General features: G+C 39.0%; 1 protein-coding gene across 1 annotated transcript in view; it reads right to left on the bottom strand.

The window, feature by feature from the left end:
* LOC120496207 (neural-cadherin-like) overlaps positions 1 to 17,563 on the bottom strand; it is a 60,280-nt gene that overhangs the window by 39,250 nt on the left and 3,467 nt on the right. The window contains exons 2-5 of the mRNA XM_039696438.1: positions 5,792 to 5,989; positions 4,506 to 4,731; positions 1,901 to 2,105; positions 80 to 191 (exon numbers count right to left, since the gene is read on the bottom strand). Of these exons, the coding sequence (XP_039552372.1) occupies positions 80 to 191; positions 1,901 to 2,105; positions 4,506 to 4,731; positions 5,792 to 5,989 (741 nt within the window). The remainder of the gene's footprint in view (positions 1 to 79; positions 192 to 1,900; positions 2,106 to 4,505; positions 4,732 to 5,791; positions 5,990 to 17,563) is intronic.

The following is a 17,563-nucleotide window of genomic DNA, read 5'->3' as shown; positions in this document are numbered from 1 at the left end:
TTGCTTTCTGAACTGAATTCTAAGTGGTGCAAGGGAGAAAAATACAGTGAATGTAATAAATGGCTTCAGGAGCACTAACCTTGGAGAAGTGCAGTTGTCATAGGAACTGTTTCAGGAACACCGACTTTGCTGTAAATCGACTGATGAAATTCGGGGGCACAATCATTCACATCTGTGATTACAACCAAAACCTTAATGGAGAAGAGGGGAATGTTAAACAGCAAAGTGAATCAAGGGAATGACGTCACTGCTCTGGAAATACCACATGGAAGAATTTCCCAAAAACATCCTTGAAGTCTTCAGCAGCTATAGGATAAGACATTTTTCTTAGATTGCTCTTTTTCTGCTGAGTGCCACTGAAATATTACATTCCAACATACTAGCAATTGCCGAGTCCCTGACCCTGCAGCAATGTTTTCCACTCACCCTTCATCTCCATTGATTATTCCTTATTACTAGTTTAAAGGAAAATGCACCATCTGCTTGCCAAGCACCCTTTTTCCATTATCTTATCTTGCACCACTTCTGTGATTTGTAACACTAAAAACTCTACTGCCAAGCATATTACATTTTAGCATTATAAATCTCTAAGACCAAGTTCTGAATTTAATTACAGCAGCACAAATCAGATACAAGTGGAACTGATCTCCAGGGAAGTGATCACAGCCCCAAGCCTGACAGGGCTCAAGGAGGGCTTGGACAATGCTCTGAGGCACAGGCTGGGATTGCTGGGGGGTCTGTGCAGGGCCAGGACTTGGCCTCAATCCTTGTGGGTCCCTTCCAACTCTGGGTATTCTATGGTTCTGGAAAACCAAGTAAGAGATAGCATTTGTAAAGATGTTGGAGGCAAAATTGTTTCTTATTCCTGTGTCAAACATGAGTCCATAGTTTACACTCCCAGCACTAAGGAGTGTGAAAAGGAGCCTTTCTGGTGGCTCATGCTGCACCTCATGCAGTTAGGGGAGGCATTCTGCCTTACAGAGCACCAAGCAGAGCTGTATTCCATGAGCCTTGCAGAGCAGGTATGCCTGAGCTGGAGCTTCTCTCTCTACTATTGAGGTTGTACCAGTGTAAAGTAGGTACAAGTTAAACTACCTCTAGGCTAAACATATTTTTAAATCATCTCATAATCCTCTTTTGAGTCATATTTTACTATTCTTCATCTTGTAGTGCACAAGGGTCAGCTGAAACTATCAGGGTCTGGTGTGCTACAGCCGGTGTTTGCTACACTGGCATACTGCTTCCTGTGTCTCTGTGTCCTCACACTTGATGCTAATAATTCTGTCTCCAGCTCCCTATCTTATTTCCTGCAGCAGGAACAAACTCATAACATATGCTTTTCCTAGCTCAGTGAATTTCTGAATTCAAATAACTGTAATAACTATATTAAGAAATATTTTTGGTGTCAAACAGCTTTCTAAAATACCACAAACCATCAACTTTTAATATCACTGAATTTTTATTACTTTCTTGTTTTATGAGTTCACTTTGTGTTCTTGATACAAAACAAGTAATTCTTCATTCCTGCCTTTGTTTTAGAGTGGAATAATCTCAAATGTACCTCATACTTGACAAAAGTAGAGTAAGACAAAATGTCTGGCTTGGCCACACCCATTTCCATGTGTTATCTTGGCTTGTTGTCCCAAGCCAAGATAAGGCTTGGGATCTATGATGGGATGGCATATTGATCCCTCAGAAACAGCTTTTAGAGCATCTGCAAGAATGAAATCCAAGAGTACCTAAATCACTCCTCAACACCTCCCCACAGACAGAAAGACTTTTGAAGAGGACAGCAGAACGGCCAGCATGGAGAAACAGGAGCTCCTGGTGAATTCTCCCCAGATTCAAAAGGATGAAGGAAAATGGAAATGCACCCAGGCTGCTGGAGGGGAGCACCTACCTCAGCAGCAGTGCTGAACTGCCCCTCACTCTCCTCTGCCCTGACCAAAAGGAGGAACTGGTGGGGGTCTCCTTCATAATCCACACTCCGAGTTAGACTGAGCTCTCCTGTTGCCGGATCAATGCTGAACAGACCCCCAGGATTAGTGAGCAAACTGTAGCTCAGGGATTGCTTTTGATATGACACAGCAGTGACTGTAAGAAAGCTGCATTAAAAGAAACAAAAAGAGAGGACTCAAGGACATAACACGACAATGTGAAAAATATGACAAAAGCGATGCATATCAGAAAGGATGGTGCAACCCTGCAGGTCTGCTCAGAGGTATCCTCAATGAACTCACTGACAGCTGTATCTAAACACCAAATTCAAGCATTTTGTTACACAGTGCTTCTATCACCTTGGGGTTAAACAGATAAAGATTCTTGGAAGCAGAACACAGTAAGGATTAAAAATGCAGGAGCAGAGGATTTAAATTTTGCTGCAACTGAATTTGCCTACTTCAACTTCCTTCTGTGGTAGTGATGGTTTTCAGGCAGAAAACTAAAAGATAAAGCAAGATGAAAAAGATTTGTTTTAATAACAACACAGTAAGTTTGCTGCAGTCATACCATCCTAAAGTTCCAACAGATAACAGCAAAAGGATAAAAGCCAGGCCCTAACAGCAGTGTGAGTTACAGCTTACACTGGACATATATTCTTAGCTCATCTGACACTATCTTTTTTCCACTGAAGTGCAATGTGTTTAAAGCCTTCAAGTGGAAACACCCACAATAAGAAGTAAAAGATGAAATTTAAAACTAAATATTTTTAAAGGACTTAAGCCAGAAAATTAATTCCTCAAGTTCTCTTGCTTTAACATGCAAGTTTCTTAGGAAAAATAATTTCATCTCCTAAGGGGACACACCAACATTATCCTGTGGCAGTTACAGTCAAAAAACACAAACTCATTTTGTGCAAACTCCTTTTCATCCCCCCTGCATGGCCACGCTGCTGTGCCTCACTTCCCTCTGGTGCACTACTGCTGTGGGTCATTATCTCTCTTCAATTTTCTCCTGTATTTTCCTGTGCTGAGGTCTCACAGGCAGTTTCAGCCAGTGCATGACTGCATTCCTGCCAACAGGAATTATTTTGCTCTCCTTCCAGCTCCCTGTACTGGCTGCATGTTCAAGCCACCTCTGCCCTCCTGCCAGCACTGAAAATCTCAAGGCCATGCTGGGAGCACATTTAACAGCACAACTGAAAACTTTTTTTGCCTTTTTTATCTTTGAACCTCCTCGGCTCAGGCTGCCTGTGCAGCTGTAGCTCACTGGTGTGACAGGCAGACCAAAGGAAGGGAAAGATTTGGTAATGCTCCTCTGCTCAGCACTAGCCTTAATCAGGCTCTGATTAGGAAATCCTAAACCCAGAAATTCAGTGCATGACAGCAACTCTGTTCTGGTTTGGCAAACCAAAACCACTACACCTGCATACTTGGGTAATTGGTCCAGTTTAAATATGGATTTTCATGGAAGGATTTTCATGGCTATTTCTGGCCAACACATTACAGAAACAACTTTCACACTTTCATTGTGTATAGTCAAACCTTTTTAGATGTAATAACCACACAAAATACTTCATTTCTTTTGGATATTACCAAGTAATTTGATCAACTGATTAATCTACTATCATCTAAGGTGTGCAAACCTATTTATAATAGTGATAAAAAGTTATGATTTTTTTTTTAATTCTAAACTTTACTGAACCCAAGACAGCAGGTACCTGTTGGACATTATAGTATTTTGCAGTTATTCAATTTCTTTTATGCCTGTGCAATTTAATTTTATTGCAGTTTTTTTTAAAAAAGTTATCTACTAAGATTTTTTTTTTTTTTATCTTAACAGTTTTTAGTTATTTAGACACTGTAAAACTGAATGTTCCAGCACGACAGATAATATAATATGAATAATAGTTGAACTGCCACAGAAGGAACACATTGACTGGAAAAAAAGTATTCTCAATTCAAGCGGAAGAGAAAATATTTGTTGTAAGAAAAAAACTGTTTGGAAAATAAGGGACTGAGTGTTCAGATGGACTTATGTTATTAACATTTTCTGTGATACTTCAGTTGACATGGTCATACAAAGGATGGAGAAGTAACATGGAAAGTTCTGCAGCATCTTCATTTTAGCTCAGTTTGTCATTGTGATGAAGACAGGAAAAATAATCTTAGTTTTTCTAATTTTCTCTTAGTGGAGAAGGCACTTCTCCAAATTTGACACATAAAATTAATGTATTCTTTCACACAGGATATCTTGCTTCATGATGTAACAGTACTAATTTGTATTCTGCATTTTGTTTGAAAGTTAAGAAACAATCAACACCTAATCCTTTCCATATAATTTCAAAAAGTAAGAAAGCACAACTATTCAATAGCACTTCTCCCTTAAAAGGGTGACTAAAACAATACATCATCAAACTGTGTCTGGATCACTTCTATTGAGAGACCTAAATTGCTTCTCACAGTATTAATTTATGACTCATAAACAATACCAAAGCTCTGGGGAGATCAAAGAGAAGTCCAAAGCAGGAGCACAGCCTCAGTGCACTGTTGTGAGCTGTTACTTACGGTTCTCCTTGCGGGGTGCTCTCAGGAACATACACAGAGTAGGAGATGTTGGTGAACTGGGGTGGTCGAAATCCAGCAATCACAGAAACAGAGGCTGGGGATCCTCTGCTTCCAAGTTTATCTGCTGCTAGTACAGTCAGCAAATACTCCTTGTCCCTCACCAGTGGCAAACCTGTGGTTTTAATCCAGCCAGTGTCCTTCTCAACTTCAAATCTGTCTTCGCCACCTGAAAGGAACACATCCACAAATTGTCATCACTGAGAACATTTTTATTTGATTAAAATTAGGAGGACAATACAGTGTCAATTCCCAAGTTGGCTTTGGCTTAGGATCAGCATGCACACTAAGGTTCAAAAGTTTGTTTAGAACTTGGAAATCAGTCATTACATTCATTGTTCAGGACTGCATTTCAAAATTCTATTTCATTCTCTAGACAATTATCGCTATTCTTTATCATTGAATTATAAAATAGTTTGGATTGGAAGGGACGTTAAAATCCATCTCATGAACAGGGACACCAGCTTGCTCCAAACCCTGTCCAGCCTGACCCAGGACACTTCCAGGGATCCAGGGGCAGCCTCAGCTTCTGTGGGCAACCTGTGCAAGGGTCTCCCCACCCTCACAAGGAGGAATTTCTTCCCAATATCCCACCTAAACCTACTCTCTATCAGTTTAAGCCACTCCCCCTTGTCCTGTCACTCAAGGCTCTTCTAAATAGTCTCTGTCCATCTTTCTTTTATCCTCCAAAACTTTGCTGTTACTTGACCCCCTGTATCCCTTACCAGAAAATACTCCACTGGAGAGGTATTGTTGTTCCTCATCTGCCCAGACACTTTTGAACTATTACTAAAAGGAGATTCTTAAAAGGAGACACACAAAATACTATCACTGAGTTTGTGCAAGCTTTGCAGAACCCAGACCTGTAAAAATTTGTTAAAAATGAACCAGAAGCATGACTCCCACAAGGAATAAGAACATTAACCCTCCTCTCCATCCAACAAACGACTTCTCCACAGACTGTCTCATAAATACAGTCCCCACCGCCTCCCCTTGCCAAAGCCTTGCGATTACTGACTGCACCAGTGCCCATCATCTCCAGGGATATATATGGGCAAGAACTCAACTTTGCAAAGAAATCTGTCCATACATCAGTAAAAGTTGATTTTTCTCACATACAGAGCTGAAGGTTTATGAACCTCTTGCAGGAGGAAGGGAAATTCAAGCTGAGAACAAAAAGTCACAATCATGAGGCATAATACTCAGGCAATGGGAGGGTTAAAATTTACCTTCCAAGAGAAAATACTCTACAGTTCCATGGATCCCTTCATCTGCATCCACAGCCAGCAACTTGTACACTTCAGTCCCTCCTGCAGCCTCAGGGGAAACCACAGCCAGGAAGGGGAAGGGCTCCATGGCCCACTCAGGGACGTTGTCATTCACATCTGTCACAGTAAGTGACATGTGTACCAGGTACCAATCCTTCCCTAAAGGTCACAGCAAAAGGAAGAAATCGTTAGACAGCTAATTGATGGCACTGAGAGTAACAGGAACCCATCAGGACCTGAGTGTGCACTTGCTGCAATACTGCTGGCACATAATCCAGAAAAACCTGGAGTCTGACGTTCTTCTGGAATGAACAGCATCCAGAAACAATGTGGGGAAGAAATAACCAGCACAAGCTCTGTTGAACTACAGGATTGGGGCCACCCATATCACATTCCTCTGAGATCTCTTCTTAGGAAAAATCACACATTCTTAAATTTTCAAACCTTAAATACCTTTTTTTCTAAAAAGTGTTTTCTTTTTCTGAAGAAGGGGGAAAAAAGCATCAAATGTTTTGTTTATGCAAAGTTACAGCAACTCTAAATTTTAAAAGTTAAATACTTGCTGCTAAAAAACTCTAATCTACCCTAACCAGTGATTTGCCCTTCTATAAAGTTCACTGAAATCCTAATATACTTTTCATTCCTATTTAAGTTGAAATATCATTAAATACATACAATCAAAATCCAGAAGAACAAACCACCACAAAACGGCACTTCAAAATTTTCCAAAAATCAACAGCACAAGACCCTTAAAAACTGAGGACAAAATATTTATTATACTTTTACCATTATTAAATTAACCCATGAAATAGCAGAGCTCCTAAGAATTAGTAAGTTTCACCCAGGCATTGCTGAAAAGGTGGCTTTGAGACACTGATGGAGCAAAGGGGGATAAAGTTCACTGAAATCCTAATATAGTTTTCATTCCCATTTAAGTTGAAATATCATTAAATACACACAATCAAAATCCAGAAGAACAAACCACCACAAAACGGAACTTCAAAATGTTCCAAAAATCAACAGCACAAGATCCTTAAAAATTGAGGAAAAAATATTTATTATATTTTTACCATTATTAAATTAATGAAATAGCAGTGCTCCTAAGAATTAGTTTCACCCAGGTATTGCTGAAAAGGTGGCAGAAAGGACACTTGAGACACTGATGGGGCAAAGGGGTTTTTATAACTGATAATTCTCAGTAATATCAGGGAGCACAGTCTGAATAAAACCTGTGGGCCAGTGTGGCTTCCAGCAGACTGGCACTGACCTTGTAAATAGTTGTGACCAGAAGCCAAGGTGATGTTCCTGCAGGCCATATTTAATGCCTCTGGCTCCAGAAGGGTGAGCCCCAAAGGCAGCACAACTGCACTGGCACTGCACTGTGCTCCAGCCTGGAATGTGGCCCAGGCCAAAACTGCCATCTACACTTACAGCATGACTTAGCCACAAGCTCAATAGGATGTGAAGTCAGAATTTTTAAAGTTAATGGTGTGAATATTTGATTTCAATGTAGATTTATTATTTATACATACATGAAAACATACAACAAGAATTTATTTTCAAAACAGCTCTACAGGAGCTGAAACAGTGTGGAAAAAGGAACACCTAAAACTACCAGTTTTAATTGAAAACTAATTAATAATACAAAAACCCTAGTATTTAAGTATATATTGAAGTAGAAAGTGCTGCCAAAATATCTAATCTTGTAGACAATGCTAAGGAAGCCTGTTCTCCCAGGAAGTTCACTTAGGCTGAACTGCTGTACTCATTGTCCCTCTCTACTGCAGCGTGACATCCCTCTACAAAAATCATCCACATTCCAACTAAAATCTGTTCTTTTGTGTGAGGTGTGCATGTAGAGACATTCTCCTTTCACTCCCACAGAGGCACCACCTCCTGCAGCCTCAGCTTGCCACACTCAGGAGTTCCTGTCTGCTGGCACGTGGCAAGTTTAGCACAGCACAATCTGCCATCTGTGAACAACCAGCTCGTGGGCTGTTGGAAAGAAAACTCCTTGGTGTTGTGCCTGGCAAAGTCAAATAGAAGTTTCTTAGTTTAGATTCCTGAGACTTAATCCATCATGACCTTTGAGTACATCTATTTTTACCCAGAAAATTCTCTTAACAGAAAAAATCAGCAGTCACCCAGGATAACCACTGAGGCTCTCTTGAGTTCACCTTGTAAAATTGTACTAATTCATCTCTATTTTAAACCCGTGAGTCAGTACATGGCCTTTTTTGTTTCTCTAAAGAGCAACAAAAAGTGTATTGACAGTAACTTGTTAAATCCAAATTAATTTCTTTGTAATTACACCCTGTACCCAGAACCTAATGCTCCAGGGAATATAATATCAGTTTTACAGTAGCACATATGAAAAAACAGTGCCTACAGCAAAACCCAATATCTAATTTATCAAACAGTAAATTACACAACTGATCAGTTTTCTGAAAAAGAAGCTGTATTGGGTTTGCCCATTAAACATGCACCACTGTGGAACATGGATACATGCAACACGTGTTCTGACATTTTCATGGCAAAATTCCCAGTTACCATGCTTAAAAAGCCTTCCTGACTGTGAGACCTGCTGTGTGTCAGGTATTACTGCACCTCTGCAGAGAGAAGTGTTGGGAGGCCCAGTGTAAGGATGCTCAGTTCAGCTCCTGCAGACAGATGTGCTTTAAAACAGTGCCTGTGAAGCCAAAGCTTCCAAAGACAAACTCAAACTGCCTCACCACAAAACAGGTGACACTGAGGTGAGAGCACAGCTGCCCACTCTGCTGTTGCACTTCCCTTGCAGTCACCCAGGTGTAATTCCCTTCAGCATTCAGACAGACTGAGAGCAGCTGCTTTGCTTTCTCCTGTGTGGAGCACAAAAAAAAGTCACAGGAAGCTGAAAAACCTTTAAAAAACCCCAAATATGTCAAAAACAGCAGCATGTATATTACTTCTCACTACTACACTAAATAGTACCAGATACGTTTTAACTACATGTGTTCTCATGTCAGAATGTGTGTCCCAAAAGTCCCAGGCCAACCAGTCCAAGACACCTGAAGAAAATGCAGAGGAGGGAATGTGCTGGACATTGATTCAAGGTTAAAACACACCACAGCAGCACACACCAGGGTGAGCTCTAAATGAGAGTGCCAAATGCAATCAGTGACTGCTTGAACACTCCTAAGATTTTAATTAAAAGGTGTCAAACAGAGTAGCAGCAAAAAGGAGAAGTTAATGTAAAAGTTGCCTGTCTCCTCTCAAAAGAACAGCTCTGGTGGAAGCTTCCCCAGTTTGTAAATACCCCCTATTAGCCTAGTTTGCCTGGGCATGCTGTGGGCTTAAAGTAGCAGCACTAAATTAGAAGCTGGGTTAAGAACCTCTGAAAATCTGCCCCTCTAATAGCAAGACCTATTGAGGATTTGAATGCTACCTTGGTAATCCTGCTAGGAGCAGAAAGGTTACTGATGTTTGTCTCTCTGGAGTCTGGAAATCATTCTCCTAATCAGCCCATGAACTCACTCTGGTTCAAGTCCTGCTAGAGTTCCTAACATGCATGTATTATGTATTCCTCTGTCAAAAAGTAAGTCCCAATTTAAGAATAATTCATTTTTATTGAAGAAGTAGTAATAAATCTGGTTACAAATCCCACTTTTGTCACTCAACCAATGCCAATTCATTGAAAATGAATATGCTGATACTTAGAACATACTTGTAATTGAGAAACAGTTGTAAGAAAACTGTGCAGAAGTGCATAAGGACTAAGCTTAATCCAAACATGCTCTATCAAAATTCATTGCTCAAAAACTCAAAGGACTTGGGCACATTCCTCCAGGTACTTGTATTTTATCATTTAGGAGACCTTAGTGTCATTCTGACATCTTGGCAAGACCAAAGCTTTCAGCAGTATGTTGGTTACTTCTGAAACATGTGAATAACCTTAACAATTTTGTTAGGACAGTCAGGACAGTCAGCAGGAACTGCAGTGCAGGTAATGGAAGAGACAGCATTTAAGTGCCTCTCTTGACCAGCATTCATTTCCACTGCATATGACTCCACAGATCTTATTGGTATATTATCTTCCTCCATCAACCCCAGACAATCTGATTCATAAGACAAAATGCTGAATAAATCATCATGATTTCCCAGATAAAGGCAGTCTGAAGGAAAATGACTGCAAGTAAATTTTCCCTTGACTGCATGCCATATATCAAAGGAAAAACTACAGCAGAAACACCAACCAGGACTGGAGTTCTCTGCAGAGACCTACAAATGTGACCTGACAACTTGTGGAACAACATCAGGGTGTCCAGCGAAGCATGATGGACAAGGACTTGCCAGAGGACAACCAATGTGATGAAGAGACTGACAGCAACAATAATGTCTGTGTAATATGTGGATGTCTAGCAGGACAAAGCATTAAGCATTTCAAAGTACATGTTCGTGAACATGATTTTTTTTTTAAGCATAACTCCACATTGTAATTAGCACAGCAAGTACTTCCAAGTTTTTCTTGACTGTAATTACCATGACACACACAAAAGGCAGTCTCTTGTGTTTTGTAACTGACACAGCTGCTTGCTTGCAGAACAGACCTTAAACCAGACTTTCAACTCATTTTGAATAAGGTACATAAAATTAATTTTCTCTCTTACTTATGACAATTTTCTGTGCTTTAGGAGAGTGGATGGATAGAAATTTTAGAAATATATACCTTGCTATACTTCAGGTGTCTCAATGCCTCCGTCCATCAAAACATCCCCCATATGTACCTTACAGATATATTAATGTGTACATCAGTATATAAAAGTAACAGTACATGATCACAAATCTGCATTCATATATTATGGTTAATAGTAGTTCATTAGTACTATATGTGCAGTAATATTGCTACATTATGGAAGAAAATAATATGTTACAATTCCACTCAAATCTTAGCAGAAACAGCTTAAAACTGATAATCCTCTGTGGATTTAGGTTAAGACCTACAAACACACAGAGAGGTTCTACTGAAATGATCTGTTCCCAATACCAGTCCCTGACAAGCAGTGGAGATACCTGCCACTACATCCAGCAGTGCAAGTCAAGCACTGCTGAGCCCCTAAGTCAGGAATCTGACCCAGGCTTCATTTTCCCAAAAAGAATTTCTAACTCTTGTGTAACACAGTAGCAATTACAACTGTCTCAATACTAAAATGCTAGATGGTTGACTTTCAAGCCAGGCACACCATAGATATCTTACACAATGTCATCCATTCAAAAGAAATCCTCAAAGAATGGTTCTGCTAATTAGATTGTTGGCACACACACAGATTTGCATTTGACAGATTTTCTTCCCTAGCTTCACACAACAGAAAAATTTAAATTGCTTTCTCACAGATACTGAGCAAGAGGAGATAAAACAAAAAATGGGCCTTGCTGATCATGAACATGACAGTAACATAACACTGGAATACCTTATGTCAAAATTGAGTATTTTTAAAAGTCATAGAGAAAATAATACTTCCTATTCAAAAGGGTAAAATCATCTTTTTATTTAATCAGAAACTATCTTTCCTCTTATTTTTCTTCAGCATGGAAACTAATGAAAACAGGTTCTATAAGCAGATTGCATTTCCCACATATTTGTAAGCACCACTTATTTGCCCATTGCAGTATCAAACCTAAGCCCCCTCCACAGCTCTCTTTTCAATTTATACAGGAAACTAAAACTAAAATTATAAACTCTAGTCCAGAGGTTTTTCCTACTTTAGCTGCTTAATTCCCTATTAGAGTCAATTCGTGTATCATCAAAAATCCTTCTTAGGGCAGCTCATCCTGAAGTCTGCTTTTTTTCTCTCTGATATTCCCTCCAGTTGGAATTACTTCCTTTTAACTTAATATTACTGACAAAAGCTGTAGCACTGAAATTCATTCCCTATCACCAAAATCAATCTTCATAATCCACTGCTGAAACTTCATCATAGGTATCTATCTATAATTGCTTATTTTTCATGCCTATCTGTGGTTGAAAACTGATAAACGGGAGGATTTATTATACTGTCTTGCTCTGAAATCCAACCACATTAGGAAAGCTAATACACTAGCTGGCCACCTTTCTGCTCACAGAAAATACATTGTATATCATCACTCATCATTTTCATCCCTTAGAAAAAAAAAATAAAAACAAACAAAAAATTAAGTAACTTGCTGGGAAGCTTAATCATAGTAAAAATGGAAATAAATGGCAATGAGTCAGTAAAAAATAGGGAAAGTCTCTAAAACATTTAAACAGCAATAACAACAACAACCAAATAAAACAGGAAAAAGCCTTAATACTCACATACTATGAAGACTGGGTTACACTTCCCACATCAAATTTAAGATATACAGAGGCACTTAGGAAGGGAAAACCCTCTCAAAGTCATTAACTTCTTGGGACAGTTCCAGTTAAAGACTTGTCAAGATGGAAGAACATACTGAAAATTACAAAAAGTAATCAGGTATCTTGATGGGATAATGGTTCTCTTCTGCTTTAGGTTTTTACAGCTTTACTGAATCCAGGCTTATTTGAAAAATCTCTTCTGTGATGTTCACCATCAACTTTCTGGGAAGGGATTTTAACACAAAGTAACATGAACCAGTTGCTCCAACCTGCTCTTGCAGCTGGTTAGAAAGACTCACTGGATTGCAGAGAGCTATTGCAAACTGATACATCCAGTCATTTCAGACAGCAACTAGAAAAAATGTTCCCCCACCTACCAATAAAGTTACACCAAAGGTGGCGGGAAGAAGGCAAAGGATTTAAAACTTAATAATTCAGTTAATAGCAACTTCTGAAGACTCTTCTGGTTAAACCAAGCCTTGAAAATCATGCCTGCTGAAACAGTCTGACTGCAGTTTCAAATACTGTAGGTCAGAGCTGCCTCTAAACCCATCTCTTTTCACCATGTCATTTTAAAAGATGCTGTCAATCTGTGAAATCCAACGTATTCTCAGACTTCTGATTGCATTAGGATTATATGACTGTCTTTTCTCTCAAAAATCCAATGGATAATTCTATAAGACGAGACTTGGAAATAAAATCCTTATATTCATGCAAAATGTAGGCTTCCCTGCATCAGTGTAATTGATAAAACTGACAATGCCAGACATTCTGATTTTTAAAAATCTGACAATAGAGAATATGTAGTTGACTGAACATGTCTCTGCAATTGTGGACAAACATTATACATTCCTTGAATGTTCTGAGGGAAGAGGTATTGTATTATCATGATTAAACCACAAGGGGTGAGAAGCTAGGCTGCTCCTGGCATTTTCAGGTCATTACAATTTCTTTTTAAAAGGAGATTATGAGAGTGTTAAAAGTCTTGAGGTTACTATTGCTATTACATACTGCCCTAAATCCATCAGCAAATTAAGTATTCAAGCTGGTATTTTTCTTTATGGCTTGTGGGTTTTTTTAGATTGCTCCCACTTTTTACCTTAAATAGACACATATTTTTTTGAAAACTTGGGGTGTTTATTTGGGTTACTCCAAGTTAAATGTTTGGAGTTGGTGGAGAGGATCTTGAAGTTTTGAAGACTCTCTGCAAATATCATACTGTGCTATTTTAAAAACGTCACTCTAATATGTCTTCATGTAAAATACCTTCTGAATATAGAGTTTGGGAAGATACATTTTCAGAAAAAAATCTTAATGCCCTAAGCCTCTAGCTGCAATCAGGAGAAATCTCTTTTCCCATTTTCATACCATAACATGAGATAAAAGCTACTGGTTATTGTACCCAGTCCTACTGTATATCCTTCAAAAAATAGGACAATTATGCACAAACATTTCTCTACTGTCATTTCTGAAAATTCCTGAGGTATATGATGGGCTACTTTTAAGTACAGTAGTTTGCTCATTCATAAAACATAAACCTTCTAAAGAGATAACTTTGATGGGCTCAAGCTGGGGACAGCCCATGTTCTCTCCTAATATGCCTCATCTTTTTTGCAGACAGAATAATGACAGCCTGGCATGTCTCTGCTCCTTACCATCATACAGCTTTTAAAATAGAAGTTAAAGCAAACCAGAAAACAAAAGTAAACATCAGAGGAGCTTAATGATCATGGCAGAAAGGATATTAGCATAAATAACCAATTAAAAGACATTAAGGTGATGACCATGTTACCAGAGACTTCCAGTGTGGCATCAATCTGCTGAGGATGGCATTCAGGGAAACCAAGCATGCCCAGATGTGAAATAATGACTGCAAATTAATAATCACAACAGACATCCTTAAATAACAAAACATGTGTCTTAATTAATTACTTCTGATTGCCAAAAAACATTATCATAAATACAGGACTTGGCTAAAGCAGGAGCAGCTACTGTGTCACTGTAGGATGGGAAGTTCTCACAAAATTTTCCTTAGAGTTTCTTGGGGAAAATCCAGCTTGTTTTCTGTAGTCTTTCCTGTGCAAGGAGGAACAAATTTTAAAAAAGGAAAAGAAAAGGTAAAAATGCCATCACAATCAGTAGCCTCACCAACAGAGCCTGCTGTACATCCTTGGATCATTGTGGAATTCTAGAATGGTTTGGGTTGGAAGGGACCTTAGAGCTGATCTCATTCCAACCTCCTGCCATGGGCAGGGACACCTCCCACTAGACCAGGCTGCTCCAGGCCCCATCCAGCCTGGCCTGGATGTTCTATAATTTATTTGTTCTATCAAATTGTCAAATTTGTGCTGAAATTTAGTTAGATTTTGAGAAAAAAGGAAGTTCATTTCTTTTGTAGAAACTGAATGTTTGAGGTGATAATCAGCCAGAAGATCTAAACAGCTTTGGTGTTCAAGTCATAGCAGTCTCAGGAAGATATTTTTAATCTGACTGCTTGGAATAGAAAGCAGAAAATTTCAAAATATTCAGACTGATCAAACATCAAGATGGTGCTCCACAGCTTCCTCAGACGTTCCTTTCTGCCACAAATCAGTAACATTCCAAGCCTGTAAACACCCATAGCTGTCCTGAATGCACAGAGAACACTTTTTTTTTTTTTTACTTAAGTGCATGAAGGCCACTGCTGTTTAATGAAACCCATCTGCTGGATAATAGATAGTGATTTCAACTTAAGCTCAGCTTGAAGTGTAACTGTTGACAGCTGTAATTCATGAGAGGTAATAAGAAATCTAAAAGGCAAAACATCACCCAGAAGCTACTTCATTCTTAGGGATGATCCCCCCAGAATCAATACAGCTAGTAAGGGACTAAGGCCTGAGATAAAATTAAAACAGATGATCCTTGACTTCCAAGCACGAAATCCTTCAAGGTGAAAATATTACTAAAATTGGGATCTCCACTCTCGATGTTGATTTAAACAGGATAAATATATTTAAAATACAAGAGATGCTGTTAACTGTTGGAAGGCATGTCAAACATCACCCTCAGTGAATCCCTGATGAGAAAAAATGAACGACAGGAGATTACAAAGCTAATGCCCATGGATCAAGTAAGGTCAAGAGAGCTTGAGACAGCAGGATTAGAGAGGTGGGATCTTTAATGCACTTCCCCCAAGCACTTATGGAATAATAATGGCTCCTTCTCAAATTAAATGCTACCCCATGTTGAAATATTAATGTGTACGACAGTCTAAGAAATTTTACCTTCTGCTCACTGAGTAAAAACTTAAAATAGCATTATGCTTTTGCAAAGATTAAATCGTGTCCCAATAAATTGAATGGCATAAAATCCTGAGAAGCCACCAAAAAATCATGAGCATAACCATCAGTCCTTCCAGGCAAGGCTAACTGAAGAATATAACCCAGGGCTGAGGGATCAATGGGTCACCAGAGGAAACTCCTCCTCAAGGAGCACGTGCCAAAAAACAGGTTAAGGCGTGAAATTCTGGCATTCTCTTTAGCATTTCATGGCACAAACTAATGCATAGGGGTTTCCTGGTGTTTCCCTTTGGTTTGCAGTTCTAAGTTTGTATTTTGGTTTATTTTCTTTTGGATAAAATGTTTGCTAATTACAAAAAACAAAGATTGCCAGGCCATTCTTCAATTCCCAGTGTTTTCAGCTCTCAAGACTGATTTCCCTGTCCAGTGTCAAGGCAGAACCTCACAGCACCTTCCAGTATCTGAAGGAGCCTGGAGGGAAGCCAGAGGAACACCCTTTCTCTGGAATTGCAGTGACAAGAAAAGGAGTCATGGGTACAAACTGGAAGGGGGGAAATTTAGGTTAGGATGTTAGGAAGAAATCTTTTAATGTGGTGGTGAGAGACCAGAACAGGCGTCTCAGGGAGGTTATGGATGATCCCAGCCTGGCAGTGTTCAAGTGCAGGTTGGATAAGAGCTCACCTGAAGCTGAAATACCAACCAAGGCACTATGTCCCCTCTTGTCCAGGCCCTGGAACTCCTCCACAGGCACAGGAGAATCCATTCCATTAAAAAAAAAAAAAAGTCCAGATTTTTAGATTTTTCTGTTGCTACTTTCTAGTGACTTATTACTGCCTCCAGAAAACAAAAAGTATGATAAAACTAAGTCTACAAAGTATAAAAAACCTCAGAGAGATACACAATGAATAAACAGAACTAGCAACATAGTATTTTCTCTACAGACTGCAGTTAATTTTACTGTAGCAGTAAAACAGACCAAATTGTTATTTCAAAGGATTAAAAAAAATTTTTGGGCATCGACATTAAAATAAAACCATTACATTGATAAGCAAAATGTGTTTGGTCACAAAGCAACCACAGCATGTAATGCTCTGGTAATGATAATAATTAGTGATTTGTGCACATCACTACCACAATCTTAGAGCTCAACTGCAGCTTTGCCAAAAATCTCTACCCTGAATGCTGAAAAGTTCTTTATACTGCAAAGACCCCTCAAATCTACCCCTGACATGGGTAAACATACACCAGCACAAAGGCTGTGGTCTGCCAAGAAATACTCCAGGCAGTGATGAGTGAGTGTGTGACACTGGTAGGTACTTGCCAGGCCAAGTGGAGTGAGCTCCCTTAACTCACACCTTCAACAAAATACAACTCCGAGAGACAAAACCCTTCCTTGTCATCAACATGTGGGAAATGTCTGGATATTGAGATGCTAAAGGTCTGGTTGCTGCTGGAACCCCAGCCCTGCACACACTGCTGTGCTGATTATCCACAACAGAATTGAGAGGAAGTAAACAGGAAAATATTCAAAATTCTCATTAAGCTAAAGGGGAAAAATAAACAAACATGCAGCCTGTTGCATGCCACTTGAGGAAAACTGAATTTGGGCAAAGAACATCTACACAGTCCCATTTATGAGCTAAAGAGTGGAGGCTGTCACAACCTAGGAATAAACTGCTCAATGTTGCTTCATTACCATATATCCATCTTCTTGCTACTAATTTGAAAATGGTCCATCAGACAAAAAAAAAATTATATATATATATATATATAAAAGACCCCACACAAAACTAGTTATTGTGCCCAGAGATGCATTAGGATCATTTCTGGCACAATGCTTTTAAGCACTTTTTACTGCTGTAAGTAATGAAGTGCACTTTACAAATGAATCACAATAAACTACACTGAAAATATAAAAGAAAAGAGGGTAGACTTTATATGCTAAAGTATTTAAACATCTTGTCTTATCCTCAACATCATTGCCTGGGTTGAAGAAGAGCATCATGACAGAATTATTGGTTTATTTCAGTTCACAGTTACCAGGCAGCAAGAAGAGTGGAAAGTGGAAAAAAAAAACTATTGAAGAAATTAATACAACTT

The sequence above is a fragment of the Passer montanus genome, unplaced genomic scaffold (genome assembly GCF_014805655.1).
Source record: "Passer montanus isolate IOZ18808 unplaced genomic scaffold, ASM1480565v1 scaffold113, whole genome shotgun sequence".
NCBI classification, from domain to species: domain Eukaryota; kingdom Metazoa; phylum Chordata; class Aves; order Passeriformes; family Passeridae; genus Passer; species Passer montanus.
Note: the sequence above shows the minus strand (reverse complement) of the source record. Positions and strands in the feature narration are given on the sequence as shown.